General features: G+C 47.6%; 3 protein-coding genes across 3 annotated transcripts; 2 read left to right on the top strand and 1 right to left on the bottom strand.

The window, feature by feature from the left end:
* Positions 1-1,310: 1,310 nt before the first annotated feature.
* On the top strand, positions 1,311-4,095 carry LOC120655924 (pentatricopeptide repeat-containing protein At1g03540-like). The gene has a single exon (XM_039933910.1). The coding sequence runs from the start codon at positions 1,394-1,396 to the stop codon at positions 3,803-3,805; it is 2,412 nt and encodes an 803-aa protein (XP_039789844.1). The 5' UTR covers positions 1,311-1,393; the 3' UTR covers positions 3,806-4,095.
* Positions 4,096-4,837: 742 nt separating this feature from the next.
* On the top strand, positions 4,838-6,986 carry LOC120655923 (probable glycosyltransferase 2). The gene has a single exon (XM_039933909.1). The coding sequence runs from the start codon at positions 5,133-5,135 to the stop codon at positions 6,567-6,569; it is 1,437 nt and encodes a 478-aa protein (XP_039789843.1). The 5' UTR covers positions 4,838-5,132; the 3' UTR covers positions 6,570-6,986.
* Positions 6,987-12,959: 5,973 nt separating this feature from the next.
* Positions 12,960-13,873, bottom strand: LOC120654092 (SNAP25 homologous protein SNAP33-like). Its single transcript, XM_039931669.1, has 3 exons — positions 13,430-13,873; positions 13,228-13,324; positions 12,960-13,122 (listed from the first exon to the last, which is right to left on the bottom strand). Exons 1-3 carry the CDS (start codon positions 13,790-13,792, stop codon positions 12,977-12,979), a joined length of 606 nt encoding a protein of 201 aa, XP_039787603.1. The 5' UTR covers positions 13,793-13,873; the 3' UTR covers positions 12,960-12,976.
* Between the last annotated feature and the right edge of the window lie 205 nt (positions 13,874-14,078).

Genomic DNA, 14,078 nt, shown 5'->3' with positions numbered 1-14,078 from the left:
CTACGATTACAAAGCAGAGCCTAAGGCGTTCGTACTACTACGGTAAATAACGCTGAGACATTTGCTGTAAACTAGGTATTTTAACAATGAAAAACAGTGGCATGTGCAACACGATAACCTCGTGTTGTGACTAAACCTGACATGTCTTATGAAATGTAAAATGCCAGGATTACATGATGGTGCTTTACTGAGTGCACCGGGCATATTTTCTCTTCCTAATAGCTTCAGGCCCTGCTTCCTTAGCACGGCGGGCCCTCTCTCGCTTTTTCTCCCTGACAGCTTCACGTTCCTCTGCCTTCTGACGTTCCACTTCTGCAATCCTCTTCTGAATCTCTTCCTGATCTTTCTTGCACTTCTCCTCCATATGTTCTTCATACAGCATTCGTTGCCACCTTTGTGCAACTCATCTTGCTTGACGCTCAACATGGTCCTTATCCTGCTCAGATTGCTCGGTGTCTAACCACTGCACGAAATCACATAGAGGCGGTGGAGTCTTTCTCCAAATCATGTTAGAAGTCATTACCAGATCCGAAAGTGGCAAACTCTGATAGTGTTTTGTAGTACCTTTGCTCGATCCTTTCCGTAATGCTTGGGCGGATCATACTCGTAATTCTCGCACATGAAGAACCTCATGCCAAAGTCGTCCCCCAAAACCCTGGATTTCATTAGGTTGCACAAGGATCCGCAAAAGCACATAAGCATCTGGATTCCTTGGGTGACGGTTTCCCTCACCTTACTCCGTGGAATGTAGGTGGATCCTGAGAAGACCATGGTGTTGAGTTCTGGCAATCACAAGTACTGTATCAGATTGCTAATGTACTGTATCACAAACTGATTGATAATCTACTGTGTCAACAAAAATAATTACAATATAATCTATTTGTAAAGCGTAGAAAAATTTTGGTTACCTGCAGTCGTCGCCTCGAAAATCCGGCAGGACTTCGCCTCTCTCCCTTCCTCCTCTCTTTTTTTTTCTGGATTTTTAGTGAGGCAAATGAGGGGCGGGGTGGCAGCCAAACCCTTATATAGCTGAGGGGGAGGCGGCCGCCCCGCTGCCGGGCGGCTTGGGGGGCCGGCCGCCCGGCTGCCGGGCGACCGGTCCTCTAGGGGCCCAGGCATAAATTTTCTGCGAAATTTTTTAAGCCCTTGCCACCCGGTAGCAAGGCGGCCGGACTATATTCCTGTATATTTCGAAAACAAAAATATATTTTTATAAAAAACGAAATTGAAAAATAAAAAAAATAAAAAACCGCGAGGACTCTCTCTCTCTCCGGAAGACCGATAGGCCCACCTACACCTTATCCCAATTCTTTCCTCCTGGCCACTCCATTCGAATCCTCCTCGTCCCCCTCCTCGCAATTCTCATCGCAGGCAATCGCAGCCTCCAAGTCCAATGGCGCCTCCCCCTCCTCCTCCTCACCTGCTCCCGCGCTCTTCCAGCTTCTGCAGCAGCGCCGCCACCCCCGCGTCCCAACACAAGGGCAGCCACAGGTCCTACGCGACCATCCCAAACGCCGCCGCCGCCACTCCGGCCGCCGCGGCGCAGCTCTCGCTGCTCCGCGCCCACGCGCGCGCCGGCCGGATGCGGCCCGCGCGGGAGGTGTTCGACTCAATGCCAGCGCCGGGACGGTCGCTCGTCGCCTGGACCGCGCTCATGTCGGGGTACGCCACCCACGGCCCGGCCGCCGAGGCGCTCGAGCTGCTCCTCTGCATGCTCGGCCTGCTCCTCAGGCCAGACGCCTTCGTCTTCTCCGTCGCGCTGCGCGCATGCGCCGCCGTCGGTAGCCTCCGCCTCGGCAGGCAGCTGCACGGCGCCGTCGCCAAGCTGGGCTTCGTGGGTGCGGACCTCTTCGTCGCCAACGGCCTCGTCACCATGTACTCGAGCTGCCAGTCCCTCCGTTGCGCCGAGAAGGTGTTCGGCGGCATCGCCGCGCCGGACCTGGTTTCCTTGACCTCCATGCTCAGCGCATACACCGAGAACGGATGTGACGCCGAGGCACTGATGCTGTTCATGGAAATGGTCTGTGATGGCGTCGCCTGCGATGCTTTCACTCTGTCGGTGGCACTCAGGGCAGCTTCGAGTTTGGGCCATGTGGGATTGGGCCATCAGCTGCACTGCTGCATGATCAAGATGGGGTTGGTCGGCAATGAGTTCCTGGATAATTGTCTGATCGGATTCTATGGGAGGTCTGGTGAGCTGCAGCTGATGCGAGAAGTGTTCGCTGAGATGGATGTCAAAGATTTGGTTTCTTGGAACACCATAATCCAGAGCTATGCAGAAAACTTGTGTGATAAAGAGGCCTTAGCTCATTTTCGTGCTATGCTGTTTGAATGCGCAGAATGCGATGAGTTTACACTGGGCAGCATTCTGCATGTTGTTACCAGAAGAGGTGCTTTTGATCATGGTATGGAAATACACGGCTACCTCATCAGAGCAGGTTTGGACTCGGATAAGCACGTCATGAGCGCTCTCATGGATATGTATGTAAATTGGGCCACTCTTCATAAGAGGCACAGGATGTTTCCTTTGAGGATGTTAAAATATTATTTGTCTGTCCAGGGAGAGCTTGATCAGTTCATCGTGGCAAGCAGTCTGAAGTCATGTGCTTCTGATCTAGATCTGGCAGCAGGGAGGATGTTGCATGCCTGCATTTTAAAGTCCAATATGAATCCAGATTCTTTTGTTACTAGTTCCTTGGTCGACATGTATGCTAAATGCGGTGCTCTGGAGGAATCAAATCTTCTGTTTTCAAGAACCAAGAATCCAGACACAGCTGCGTGGTCTGCTGTTATCTCAGGAAACTGTCTGAATGGTCAGTACGGAAGAGCAATGCATTTGTTTAGGAGGATGCAGGGAGAGCATGTGCAGCCTAACGAATTCACATACACCGCTGTGCTTACGGCATGTATGGCTCTTGGAGATGCTGTAAGTGGTATGGAGATCCACAGCAACTCCATCCGAAATGGGTATGGAACCAACACCTCTATTCTGAAAAGTTTGGTTAACTTTTACTTTAGACAAGGCCGGTACCACCAGGCTCTGAAACTGTGCTTGTCACTCTCAAACCACGAGGTTTCTTGGGACACATTGGTTGAAGCATTTTCTCAAGTTGACGATAGTGCTGGAGTAGTTAATCTCTTTCATGTTATCCAGCGCTGCGGGGTGGAGCTTGACCACCGTACGGCCCGTCTCATCTTGAGTTCCTGCGGAAAACTGGCACTTCTTGAGGAAGGGTTGCAAGCACATGCTTACATGACTAAGCGCGGCCTTGCTTCCACATCCTGTACGAACAGCTACCTCATCGACATGTACTCCAGTTGTGGTAGCCTCAGACATGCGTTCGATGCCTTCAACTATATGCCTGACAAGGATGCATCTTCCTGGACCTCAATAATCACAGCGAACGTGGAAAACGGCTGCCCGGAGACCGCCGTTTGCCTGTTTTCGCAGATGCTCAGTAAGGAGAATTTTCATCCAACTTCCAAGGCATTCTTATCCGCGCTGAAGGCCTGCGCGAAGACTGGCCTTGTGGGTGAAGCCTTCAGGTTCTTTGTATCCATGACAGAGGTTTACAGGATACAGCCCTCGGAGGGGCACTTCTCCTACATGATCGAGGTGCTGGGTCGTGCTGGGATGTTCAAGGAGGCAGAGCATTTCATTGACAGTGTTGTTCCTTCTGAATCTGGTGCGTCGGCCAGGAGTTTGCTTTGCGCTGCCAAACAGAATGGGTATGATAAGACCGTGGAGCTTGCACGCCGCAGACAATCATCTATCGAGGCTGGTTCCAGGTGCCTGTTGAGCTAACGGTTCACATTCACTTGGAAGGATGAACATGTTCAGCATCTACAAGTTGCTCTAGTAGGTAGTATGCTCCTATCATTGTCACACGACGTGAATACTGTAATTGCAGATTTGTTGTAGCACCTCTGTAGATGTTTATTAGGGTTTCCTACATGATTTACCGGAGTAAAATTCTTTTATCAATCAACTTGTTATACGATCCAAGTGGGCAAATGGACCATTGGATTGCGTGATTGACGTTGACCACGTTAGACGGGCATGTACTGACTGAAATTTTAGTTTTTTTGCGTTTACCTATGTGAAGCTAGCTCTGACTAAACTAATCCTGCTGATAAGTTGCTGCGCGTACGATATCTGTGATCATGGCTTTGAGCCTCGACCAGGAGGACAGGTACCACGATCAAACAAAAGAAACTTAGGCCCTGTGTTTAGATCGTTTTACATGTAAACGCAAATTTTTTTTTGCGTGGGAATCTTGCCAATTTGAAGTACTAAATGAAGTCTATTTACAAAATTTTTTGCATGGTTGGGCTGTAAATCGCGAGACGAATCTAATGATGTTAATTAATCCATGATTAATCAATAATTAGCGGATGATTATTATAGTATCATTGTTGCAAATCATGGATTAAGTAGGCTCATTAGATTCGTCTCGCGATTTACAGCCCAACCATGCAAAAAATTTTGTAAATAGACTTCATTTAGTACTTCAAATTAGTAAGATTCCTTTGTACTTTTTTGCGTTTACAGTTTTTTTGCTTTAACTAAACAGGGCCTTATTACTCAGCAGTCAGCACGCCGTGGAAAGCCGTGCGTGCGGGCACGGTGCAGGTCTCTCCAGGCAGCAGAGAGAAGTGGCAAACGCGACCCCCGCACGCCAAACGGCACCGCTCGGCCACCATTTCTCCACAACAACAAACTCCGGCCGGCCGGCCGGCTGCGAAACTAAACCCGGGTCAACGGCCGACAGCCCAGTGTCCCAGAAGACGAAGCCCATAAAGAAAGAAGAGGGGGGCTCGCACACCGCCTCCCCCTCCTTCCTTCCCTTCTCCCCTCATCCCCATCCCCGACCCCACCCAACCCTCGCGCCGCGGCCTCCGATCCCATCCCAATTCCCATTTCCAACCCGCCGTCCCGTCGCCGCAGGCCGCATTCCATCGCGCCGCGCGGTGCCGCTCCGCCCGCCCATGTGACCGCGCGAGCCGCGCCCCCAGTCTCTCTCTCTCGCTCTCTCCCCCCCAGTGTCCTAGACCCCAATCCGCGGCGGGCGGGCGGGCGAGGCGGGCAATAAAAATCCGGGGGGGAGATTCCACCTTCCGCCGTGGCGGGGATGGGGCAGGAGGGCATGGGGTACAGCAGCAAGGGGGGAGGCGGGGGCGGCGGGGCGCTCCCGATGACGGCGCCGCGGCCGCGGGGCGCGTCGCCGCTCGGCCACCTCCACAGCCGCTCGCGCAAGATCCACCGCACCTTCAACAACCTCAAGATCACCGTGCTTTGCGGCCTCGTCACCATCCTCGTCCTCCGGGGCACCATCGGCCTCAACCTCTCCCTCCCCTCGCAGCCCTCCGACGCCGACGCGCTCGCCGGCGCCAAGGCCGTCGAGGACATCGACCGCATCCTCCGCGAGATCCGCTCCGACTCCGGCCCGGACCCCGACGACGACGCCGGCGACTTCAGCGCCGCCTCCGGGTTCAACGCCTCCGCGCTCAGCGCCGCCGAGGCCGCCGCGGCGTACGCGGCCGCCGCGGGCAGGTACGTGCTCGGGCCCAAGATCTCCGACTGGGACGCGCAGCGGCGTCGATGGCTCGCCGAGAATCCGGGGTTCCCGGCCACTGCTGCCGGGGGGAAGCCCAGGATAATGCTCGTCACTGGCTCGCAGCCGGGGCCCTGCGACAACCCGCTCGGCGACCACTACCTGCTCAAGTCCACCAAGAACAAGATCGACTACTGCCGCCTCCACGGCATCGAGATCGTCCACAACCTCGCGCACCTTGACACCGAGCTCGCGGGATACTGGGCCAAGCTGCCGCTGCTCCGCCGCCTCATGCTCTCCCACCCGGAGGTCGAGTGGATCTGGTGGATGGACAGCGACGCGCTGTTCACCGACATGGCGTTCGAGCTGCCCCTGTCGCGGTACGAGGGTCACAACCTCATCATCCACGGGTACCAAGACCTGCTCTTCGAGAAGCACTCCTGGATCGCGCTCAACACAGGCAGCTTCCTCTTCCGGAATTGCCAGTGGTCGCTTGACCTCCTGGACGCGTGGGCACCCATGGGGCCCAAGGGGTTCATCCGTGACCAGGCCGGCAAGGTACTCACGGCGAACCTCAAGGGCCGGCCAGCATTTGAGGCTGACGACCAGTCGGCGCTGATTTACCTCTTGCTCTCGCAAAAGGATAAGTGGATGGGCAAGGTGTTCATAGAGAATTCCTACTACTTGCATGGATTCTGGGCTGGGCTGGTGGACAAGTATGAGGAGATGATGGAGAATCACCACCCGGGACTTGGTGATGAGCGGTGGCCTTTTGTGACACACTTTGTTGGGTGCAAGCCATGCGGGAGCTATGGAGATTACCCGGTGGAGCGCTGCCTCAAGAGCATGGAGCGAGCGTTCAATTTTGCCGATAACCAGGTGCTTCGGCTATATGGTTTCTCACACAAGGGGCTGGAAAGCCCCAAGATTAAGAGGATCAGGGATCAGACAACCAAGCCAATTAATGATGTGGAGAACTTAGATATGAAGGCCAAAATATCGATGGCTTCTTGATGATTCAGATGAGTTGGTGGTATGATATTTTCATACTTGCTTTGGCTATCAACAAGGTCAGAGCATCTTGTGATATGGGGATATTGTTGTTCTAGTTTCCACTCTCTTTCTCTCCCTTTTCCTTTTGTTCACCAATCGTTATTGTTATGTAACAGCTAGAGGTTGCGATCTTTGTTTTTATGGAATTAAACATGATAGGAGATCAAATCTGAAGGATAGCATAACTTTTGTACTTATTGCATTTCATTTTTGGTGCTAGGTTCTAGTGGGACAAATATCACTAATATGTGGAGCTTGCGCATTGTAGTAGTTATAGTTCGCTTTAATCTTCACCTTTTTTGTCTTCCATGGTTGAATTTATGAAGCATGTGGATCGCTAATTAAATGTATCTAAACATACATTAAGATTTCCCCGCATCTACTTTCTCCCTGTATAGCTCCATATGCTTCAAACTTCATTACTTATTGCAATGTGTCAAGTAGGATGTATCCTGATTTAGCTTCACATCTTCATTTGGTATTATTTTCTCATTGTCTTCTTTTATGTCTTATTAAAGTACAATACAATTCATGTTTTGGTAACCTTTCTGTCATTTCCCATTTAAACTAGAACCAGCATTCTGGTTTTTCGTAAGAACCAGAATTCTGATAGTTATTTTGAAGTAGCATGTTGCTCAAGGTTCAAGAAAACGCTAGGCGCTAGGCGGGCGCTAGACCTCTGAACAAAGATTAAACTTGATTAATCGCGATTAAACGTGATTAATCGTTTGTGAATTTATTATTATTTTCCATAATATATATTAATTTTTGGATTTATAAGTGATGTAGATGCATATATATGAAAGAATAAATGAGAAATGGAGAGGAATGCCTCAACAACCCAGTACAGCCCACTAGCCGGCCAGCCCACCTCTTCTGCCGGCCCAACCCTTCCTCTCCCCTCCCCCGCGCGGCTCCCACGCAACCCCCCCACTCCCCCGGTTTGGCCCAGTCCAGACTCTAGAGGCCCGGCGGCTCCCTCATTCCTCTTCCTCTCGGCCTCTCCCTCTCCCGACCGCGGCGGGCGAACCCTAGAGGCGGCCGGCGGTGCGGTGCGGCTGTGGTGCGGCTCGGCTCGGCTCGGTGGGCAGGCGGGCGCCGGGCGGATGGCGAGGCGGCGTCTCGTGGCGAGGGCGCGAGCGCAGAGCCGAGCGGAGTGGAGCGGCGAGCGCGGCGCGCCAGCGCGGGGCCTGTGGTGCGGGGGCCGAGGGCGCATTGGCCGGCGGCCTGCGGGCGGCGGCTGCGGCTCGGCGCGGAGCGTCGGACGGTCAGTCCAAATCTCATCTCTCCTCTTGTTTGCTTCACCATTCATGGGTTTGACTGTTCACCGAACGTTCTATTGGGCGTTTATGGCCTTAACGCAACGCTGGGGTCCGATTTGCGCTTAATCGCGATTAAATTTACATTTAAAAACGTTTTCTCGAACATTGATGTTGCTATGAAACAAAGGATAGTACATATACACCAATCACTTACATGAGAAATACCAATAAAATAAAAGGTAGCGGTAATTTGATATTTTGTTTTTTTAATGTAAACACCTCATCTTGTTTGTCGCCAGCAGTGCCAACTTTTCTTGGTTACTTGCATCAATTCCTAAACCCTAAACTGCAACTAAAGGTGGGAATAACCATAGCATTTTGAAGTGCCTGTTGTTATTATGTTTCTTCATGTGATTTTTTACTGTTGATAGATTGATGGCTCGCTGCTACATTGTTTGGGAAATGTTTACTTCTTTTTTGTCATTCAGACTAATATTTTGAAGAATGCTATGTGTTTTTTCCCAGGGTCCAACATGTGGTGATGTCATGGTCATTATAACAGATAATTTTATACAATGCTTCATCATGTGTGACCAAAATGAATATTTTGTCCCTTCAGATGTTACACAGGTTGCTAATTGTAGGAATTCATCTACTGTTCTAGTGAGTCTGATTCTAGAGAGTAATTTAAGAGAACAGTCTTGCTAGACATTTACTTCGCTTTTATGATTTGGGTTGGAAAGGTGATGAAAATGAAGTTGCTTTATTAGTAAATTCAGGTAGTTCAGTACGCACATATGTATACATGCAGCTTTTGCCTTTCAAAATCCAAACATTGTATTGGAGATACATGTAGCTGCAAGTTGCTACTTGTTTCTATCTGTTAAGATTTGGATAACTATTCTGTAACTTTTTGGACACTATTCCTGGTAAAGGTCATTTATTAGACACCAAGTTGCAGAGGAGACAATATCTCTATGTTTTGAGGCAGCAATAATCATAAATATAACATATCTTTGTTTTCTACCATTTTAGTAGCAGTCATATTACTTGCTGGCTTGCTGATGTTTTGTGGACTTCTGTTGTGGTTTTCAGTTGTAGTTCCTTAAATTGGAACAGGTTGTAAAATCTTAAATCAGTAAAAATTATTTTGCTTTTCTTAACGAGCAGACTGTTCATTGAGTAGTTAGGAATTCATTAAGGATTTGAATCCTGGTTGCCCCTTTTGAAACACGTTTAGCAGGTTTACAGTTATCGGTGGTAAAGTGCCTCAAAATTTAGCGTAGATAATCTAAGAGACGGGCCTAAAAAGAGTTGGGCTCTTATGTTGTACAATTTTGATCTAAAAATATATAATGCCAAGTTGGATTGTAAATATACAACTAGGGCCATGATCCGCTACAACCCTTGAGTTTACTTTCTGGCTGGTTTTAGCTTGATATAGGGTTTTCAAAATTCAAGTTTAGAAGGTGTTGTTTTAGCTCGCTTTACTCCTGTTGTGGATTCCTGTTTTAGTATTACTTGCTGGGTTTGCTGATGTTTTGTGAACTGCTGTTGTGGTTTTTAGTTGTAATTCCTTAATTGGAACAGGTTGTAAAAGCTTAAATAAGGAAGAATTATTTTGCTTTTCTTACGAGCAGATTGTTCAACAAGTAGTTAGGAACTCATTAAGGATTTGAATCCCCGTTGCCCCTTTTGGAACATTTCTTTTGACGTTTAGCAGGTTTACTTTCTGGTTGGTTTTAGCATCATTAGGGTTTTCAAAATTCAAGTATAGAAGGTATTGTTTTTGCTCGCTTTACTCCTTTTTTGGCAAGAAAATGTCAGTAGTACTGGCAACTTTTTAAGCAGAAGAGTATTTCACGAGTAGAGGTCAGGTTGCCTAGAGTGTGCTAGCCTGCTAGGGACCTGTCCCATGCCCTGAGGGTCTGATTCATATCTGAGTAAACTGTACATAAACAGACAACAGGAAGGAAAAATGTGAAGTCGCGTCAATGATGTTCCAAGCATTCAGATGAGTTGACCAGGGTTTTGAAAGCAGACAGCGATGCAGTTTATTACTGTTGCTGCATCCTCGTCGCACGCAGGCGCTGACTGGATTAGGGCTGATCGTGCAGGCCACCTGATTTATTTGGATTGACAAATTTAATCAATCAAGGGGGCTGATGTGATAGTGGACACGACGTGTAATGAACGATGACGCCCGTTTCTGATTATAATTGAAAATTAATCGACTAGTCAAATGAGCCAGATCAAGATCTGGTTATGCGCTGCGACTACTGCTGTATAAATGTTTTGTTTTACTTGAGGTATGTCCGCCTGCAGGTATGTCCTCTTTGTCATGGAGATTTGGGACATGGATCAAGTAGTAGTGGTAGTACGATCTGTCAAGACCTGACCATGTGCGGCTCCATGCTCCTGTAATGGTGTCCTACCAAACCAGTGTACGATCTGAGAAGAAGACAAGACCATGTGCGGCTCTCTGGGATTAAACTTGCACCATCATAGATTGCAAAACCAGATTAGTATAATGCTCACTTGTGCATGTGATCATTCACAGCTACATAAGCTGTTTGTGTTCATGCCTGAACCAAAAAAAAAACAAAAAAAATCTACCGGGCTAAACCATGATGAAACAATTTATCTTGATAGCAGATTAACGAGATATACGCAAGGTGTCAAACTGTGGTTCTCGATTGATTCATGTTTACTAGGCTTGCTTCTGCTGTTTTAGTGGTGAGTCTTAACTAGACACGCTACTGAAAGCCTAAACCATGATGAAACAGTTTATCTTGATCTTCATGTACCTTTTTTTAAGCAATAATCTCCATGTACCTTGATAGCCGAGCATAAATTTAATTCAGTGTAGCGGATCAAGGTGTGCTCAGACTAACTGCTACGATCAGGATTTCCATGCATGTTTTGTTGACTTGATGATTTTGTTCCCTGCAGCTATATCCTCGCTGTCAAGGGACCTGGGACATGGATCTCAATTCTCAAGGAACCAAGGTAGTAGTGCCACTAAGCACCAGCTAGTTCGATCTGAGGAGACGACTTGACCATGTGCAGATTTATGATTCTGTCTTATCAAACCAATAATCCTTTTCTCTAGGACTGAATATCTGTGCACCGTTATAGACATAAAACAGGACTACTCTTCTACTGTACAGCAGAGCATGCACAATCAGAAGTGCTTCTTTCTGTTTTATGTATGAGTTTTCTTGGTTTTACTTGGTTTTATGTAATCAAAACCATGTAACCTTCCACCTGCTTCCTTGTTAAATGCAATGCAGTGATCCTGCTTTATTTCAAAAAAAAAAAAAACTGTTGGTGCTGGTGTTCACACCTACTTGGATAGAAGACAAAAAGAACTGTTCGATTATCCACACCACACAAAATTTAGCCATCGATGATTGAAGATTTAGACGAGAATGGAAATTTTTGCTGTATAGCTAATGGTGTTGCAGGCATAGTGAACTATCAATACTAGTTTATCCGATCATTGTTTTTTAAAAAAGTACAGTTTGAAAAAAATTGAAACGAGTATTAAATTTGTCTTCTATAATGTGTTTTAAAATATAAATGCATCGTAGTGGATAATAGTTATCAAAGATGGGAACGTATCTGGTGAAAACTACAACCTTTGTGAAAACTCGTGCAAACCACGGTAAAAAAGTCATCTAAATTCATGAAAAAAAAATCACACATGTAGATGATATGATGATACATAACCTTGTAAAATATCATGTCCAAACTCAACTTCGTTTGTGAGATACAAACGAAGTTGAGTTTAGACAGGATATTTTACAAGGTTGTGTATCATCATATCATCTACATGTGTGATTTTTTTTGTGAATTTAGATGATCTTTTTGTCATGGTTTGCACAGGTTTTCACGAAGGTTTAGTTTTCACCAGATATGTTCCCATCAAAGATACACACTGAAAACTAAATCATGTTTGAAATGTTGAATATCCATGATTGGAGGGAGTATTTGGCAAATACAGCTATCATTTTTCATTCCATTGGGTGATTTCCACTCTTTGTTAACATCACCGCAACAAAGAGAGTGTTTTAATAGGGGCAATGCTGGGACATAATTTGAGTGCATTTGGTTTTAATGTGTAGTTACCTGATATTCCCCCCATTTTTCTCTACTGTTGGCATTTACAGTGGCGCTTTGCACAAATGCATAAGCTAACTATACATCATACTTTATACCATTATGTATCTTTATTTTGGTATTAGATGCTCCTAAACTTTGAAAATAATCATTAAAACTCTTAATATATAATAATAGTTTCTTAATGTATCTTTAACATATGCTATAAAATCTTCATCCACCCACAAAATTTGAACTTGGATGATAATAAGCTAATTTTCATATATTGAGTTTGAATAATTGAAAATCATACTAGTACATGTGTTTCTAAAGTAGTTTCATAATAGTATGTTCTTTTAACAATGCGTGCATGTTTGCGTTTATACTGTGTTTCGTTAAAAAAAACTACTAGTAGTTAAAATAGTGTTGCCCCCTTGACATTGTGTAAACACAAACACAACCTTTTTTTAGGGAACACAAACATAATTGTTATCCACAAGAAACCTTTTTTTCTGAACGAAAAGGCTGCTCTCTATATAATAATGGAGCACAATACACGTTACAAGCAAATAAAACCCGGTAACAAAACCTGTACCCAGTGGGGGTGATTGTACACCGTTTTTTTTTCTTTTGTCATGCTGCGAATCGAGTCCAAGAAATGCAAAGCTCCCCTGCCACGCTATTTGAGGCGGCCTACTTGGCGGCCAGCTTGCGCGCACGTTGGTTGGCTCCCTTCACCCTGGAGTTGAGCTCGTCCACGTCGTCCTGCAGATGATCCAGCGCTTCGTTTTGCCTGAAATGTTTGGTCAGCACGATGAGACACTTCATCATAATAGTAGAAGTAGTAGCATTGCCATCCAAGACCCTCGATTGCTGAGAAGATGACACAGTCCTGATCTACTTCCGTTCGACAGCTCAAGGAGGCGACGAGAGCTCACCTGTCAAGCTCGGTGCCCATGTCCTGATCTCTCTTTTTTTTTTTTCTATTGGCATATAGACGCTGCATTAGCGCGCAGAGCACTGACGAACCTGAACTTTGTCCATGGCGCTGGTGGCCTCGCCGTACTGGCGATTGGCGTTCTTGCCTCGGGGGCTCAGCCCCAGCTTGTCCCTCTGCTCCATGCGGCTCGCCTTCTTCTTGAAGGAGTCATCTGATCCATTCCATTTCGAAGTTGACAGGAACAGTTCAAATCGACAAGAACCCACATATGCATGGTTTGGGCACTGTCATGTCAGTGCAGGATCACAGTAAATACCTCGAGACACCTCGGCAGGTCCCTTGATCTTCCTCGTCTTCTTGGGCTTCCATGGCTTGGAGAAGAACCCTCCAAGGCTCCCGAGAAGGGTCTCGCTCTACGATCCAGCAAAAAAAGAAGAAGAAACAATCAGAGAGACAGCATGAGCTGCCGGCAGCTGCTCACACACACCTGATGCCATTGTGAGCACGCAGGCACTTACCTTGGTGAGGTCCTGGTCGATCTCGACGGCCTTCTCGTGCGTGCGGCTGATCTGCTCCCCCTGCTTGTGCAGCGTGATGAGCGTGTCGGTGGCGTCCTGCTTGATGTCCTCGGCGATGCGCAGGCAGCCGGCGAGCGCGTCGGTGGTCTCCTCGGCCTTGTACGCCGCGTAGTGCTCGAGCTCCTCCACCGACTGGTTCTCCAGCCCGCCGGCGTCGCGGAACCCGTCCTTGTACCGCTTCTTGGCGTCGGCGGGGGCCTGGTACGCGCCCGAGGACTTCTTCGCGGGCTGGGACTCGGAGTCGGAGTCGGAGTCGAAGGGGTTCGGCTTCGACGAAGCCGCGGGCTTGGCGCCGCGTGGCATCTTTGCCGCCCGCAATGTAAAGCTAGCGAGCTAGATAGAGACTGCCCGTTTCGAAGGGACAGCTCCCTAGTTCCTGGCTTCCTACAAAATTCAGAGAATCCTTAATCTAATAAAAATCAGAGAAAGTTAGTCTGCGTCATCATACAAATTCTTTCCCTATTGTTTGCTTAGCCTTTTTGTCAATTGGCCATTAGCTAGTACATGCATGCAGCTCGGTAGTATGATATGGGAACAGGCACTTGCATTGTGCATTGCCATAAAAGAAACATTCAGATTTTGAATTGTC

Source organism: Panicum virgatum, chromosome 1N, assembly GCF_016808335.1.
Source record: "Panicum virgatum strain AP13 chromosome 1N, P.virgatum_v5, whole genome shotgun sequence".
NCBI classification, from domain to species: domain Eukaryota; kingdom Viridiplantae; phylum Streptophyta; class Magnoliopsida; order Poales; family Poaceae; genus Panicum; species Panicum virgatum.
Note: the sequence above shows the minus strand (reverse complement) of the source record. Positions and strands in the feature narration are given on the sequence as shown.

Coding starts and splice junctions, on each gene's coding strand:
- LOC120655923 (XM_039933909.1), top strand. CDS start 5,133: ATGGGGCAGGAGGGCATGGGGTACAGCAGCAAGGGGGGAGGCGGGGGC.
- LOC120654092 (XM_039931669.1), bottom strand. CDS start 13,792: ATGCCACGCGGCGCCAAGCCCGCGGCTTCGTCGAAGCCGAACCCCTTC. Junction 13,325..13,429: donor TCGACCAGGACCTCACCAAG/GTAAGTGCCTGC, acceptor GCTGGATCGTAG/AGCGAGACCCTTCTCGGGAG. Junction 13,123..13,227: donor ACCTGCCGAGGTGTCTCGAG/GTATTTACTGTG, acceptor GGAATGGATCAG/ATGACTCCTTCAAGAAGAAG.
- LOC120655924 (XM_039933910.1), top strand. CDS start 1,394: ATGGCGCCTCCCCCTCCTCCTCCTCACCTGCTCCCGCGCTCTTCCAGC.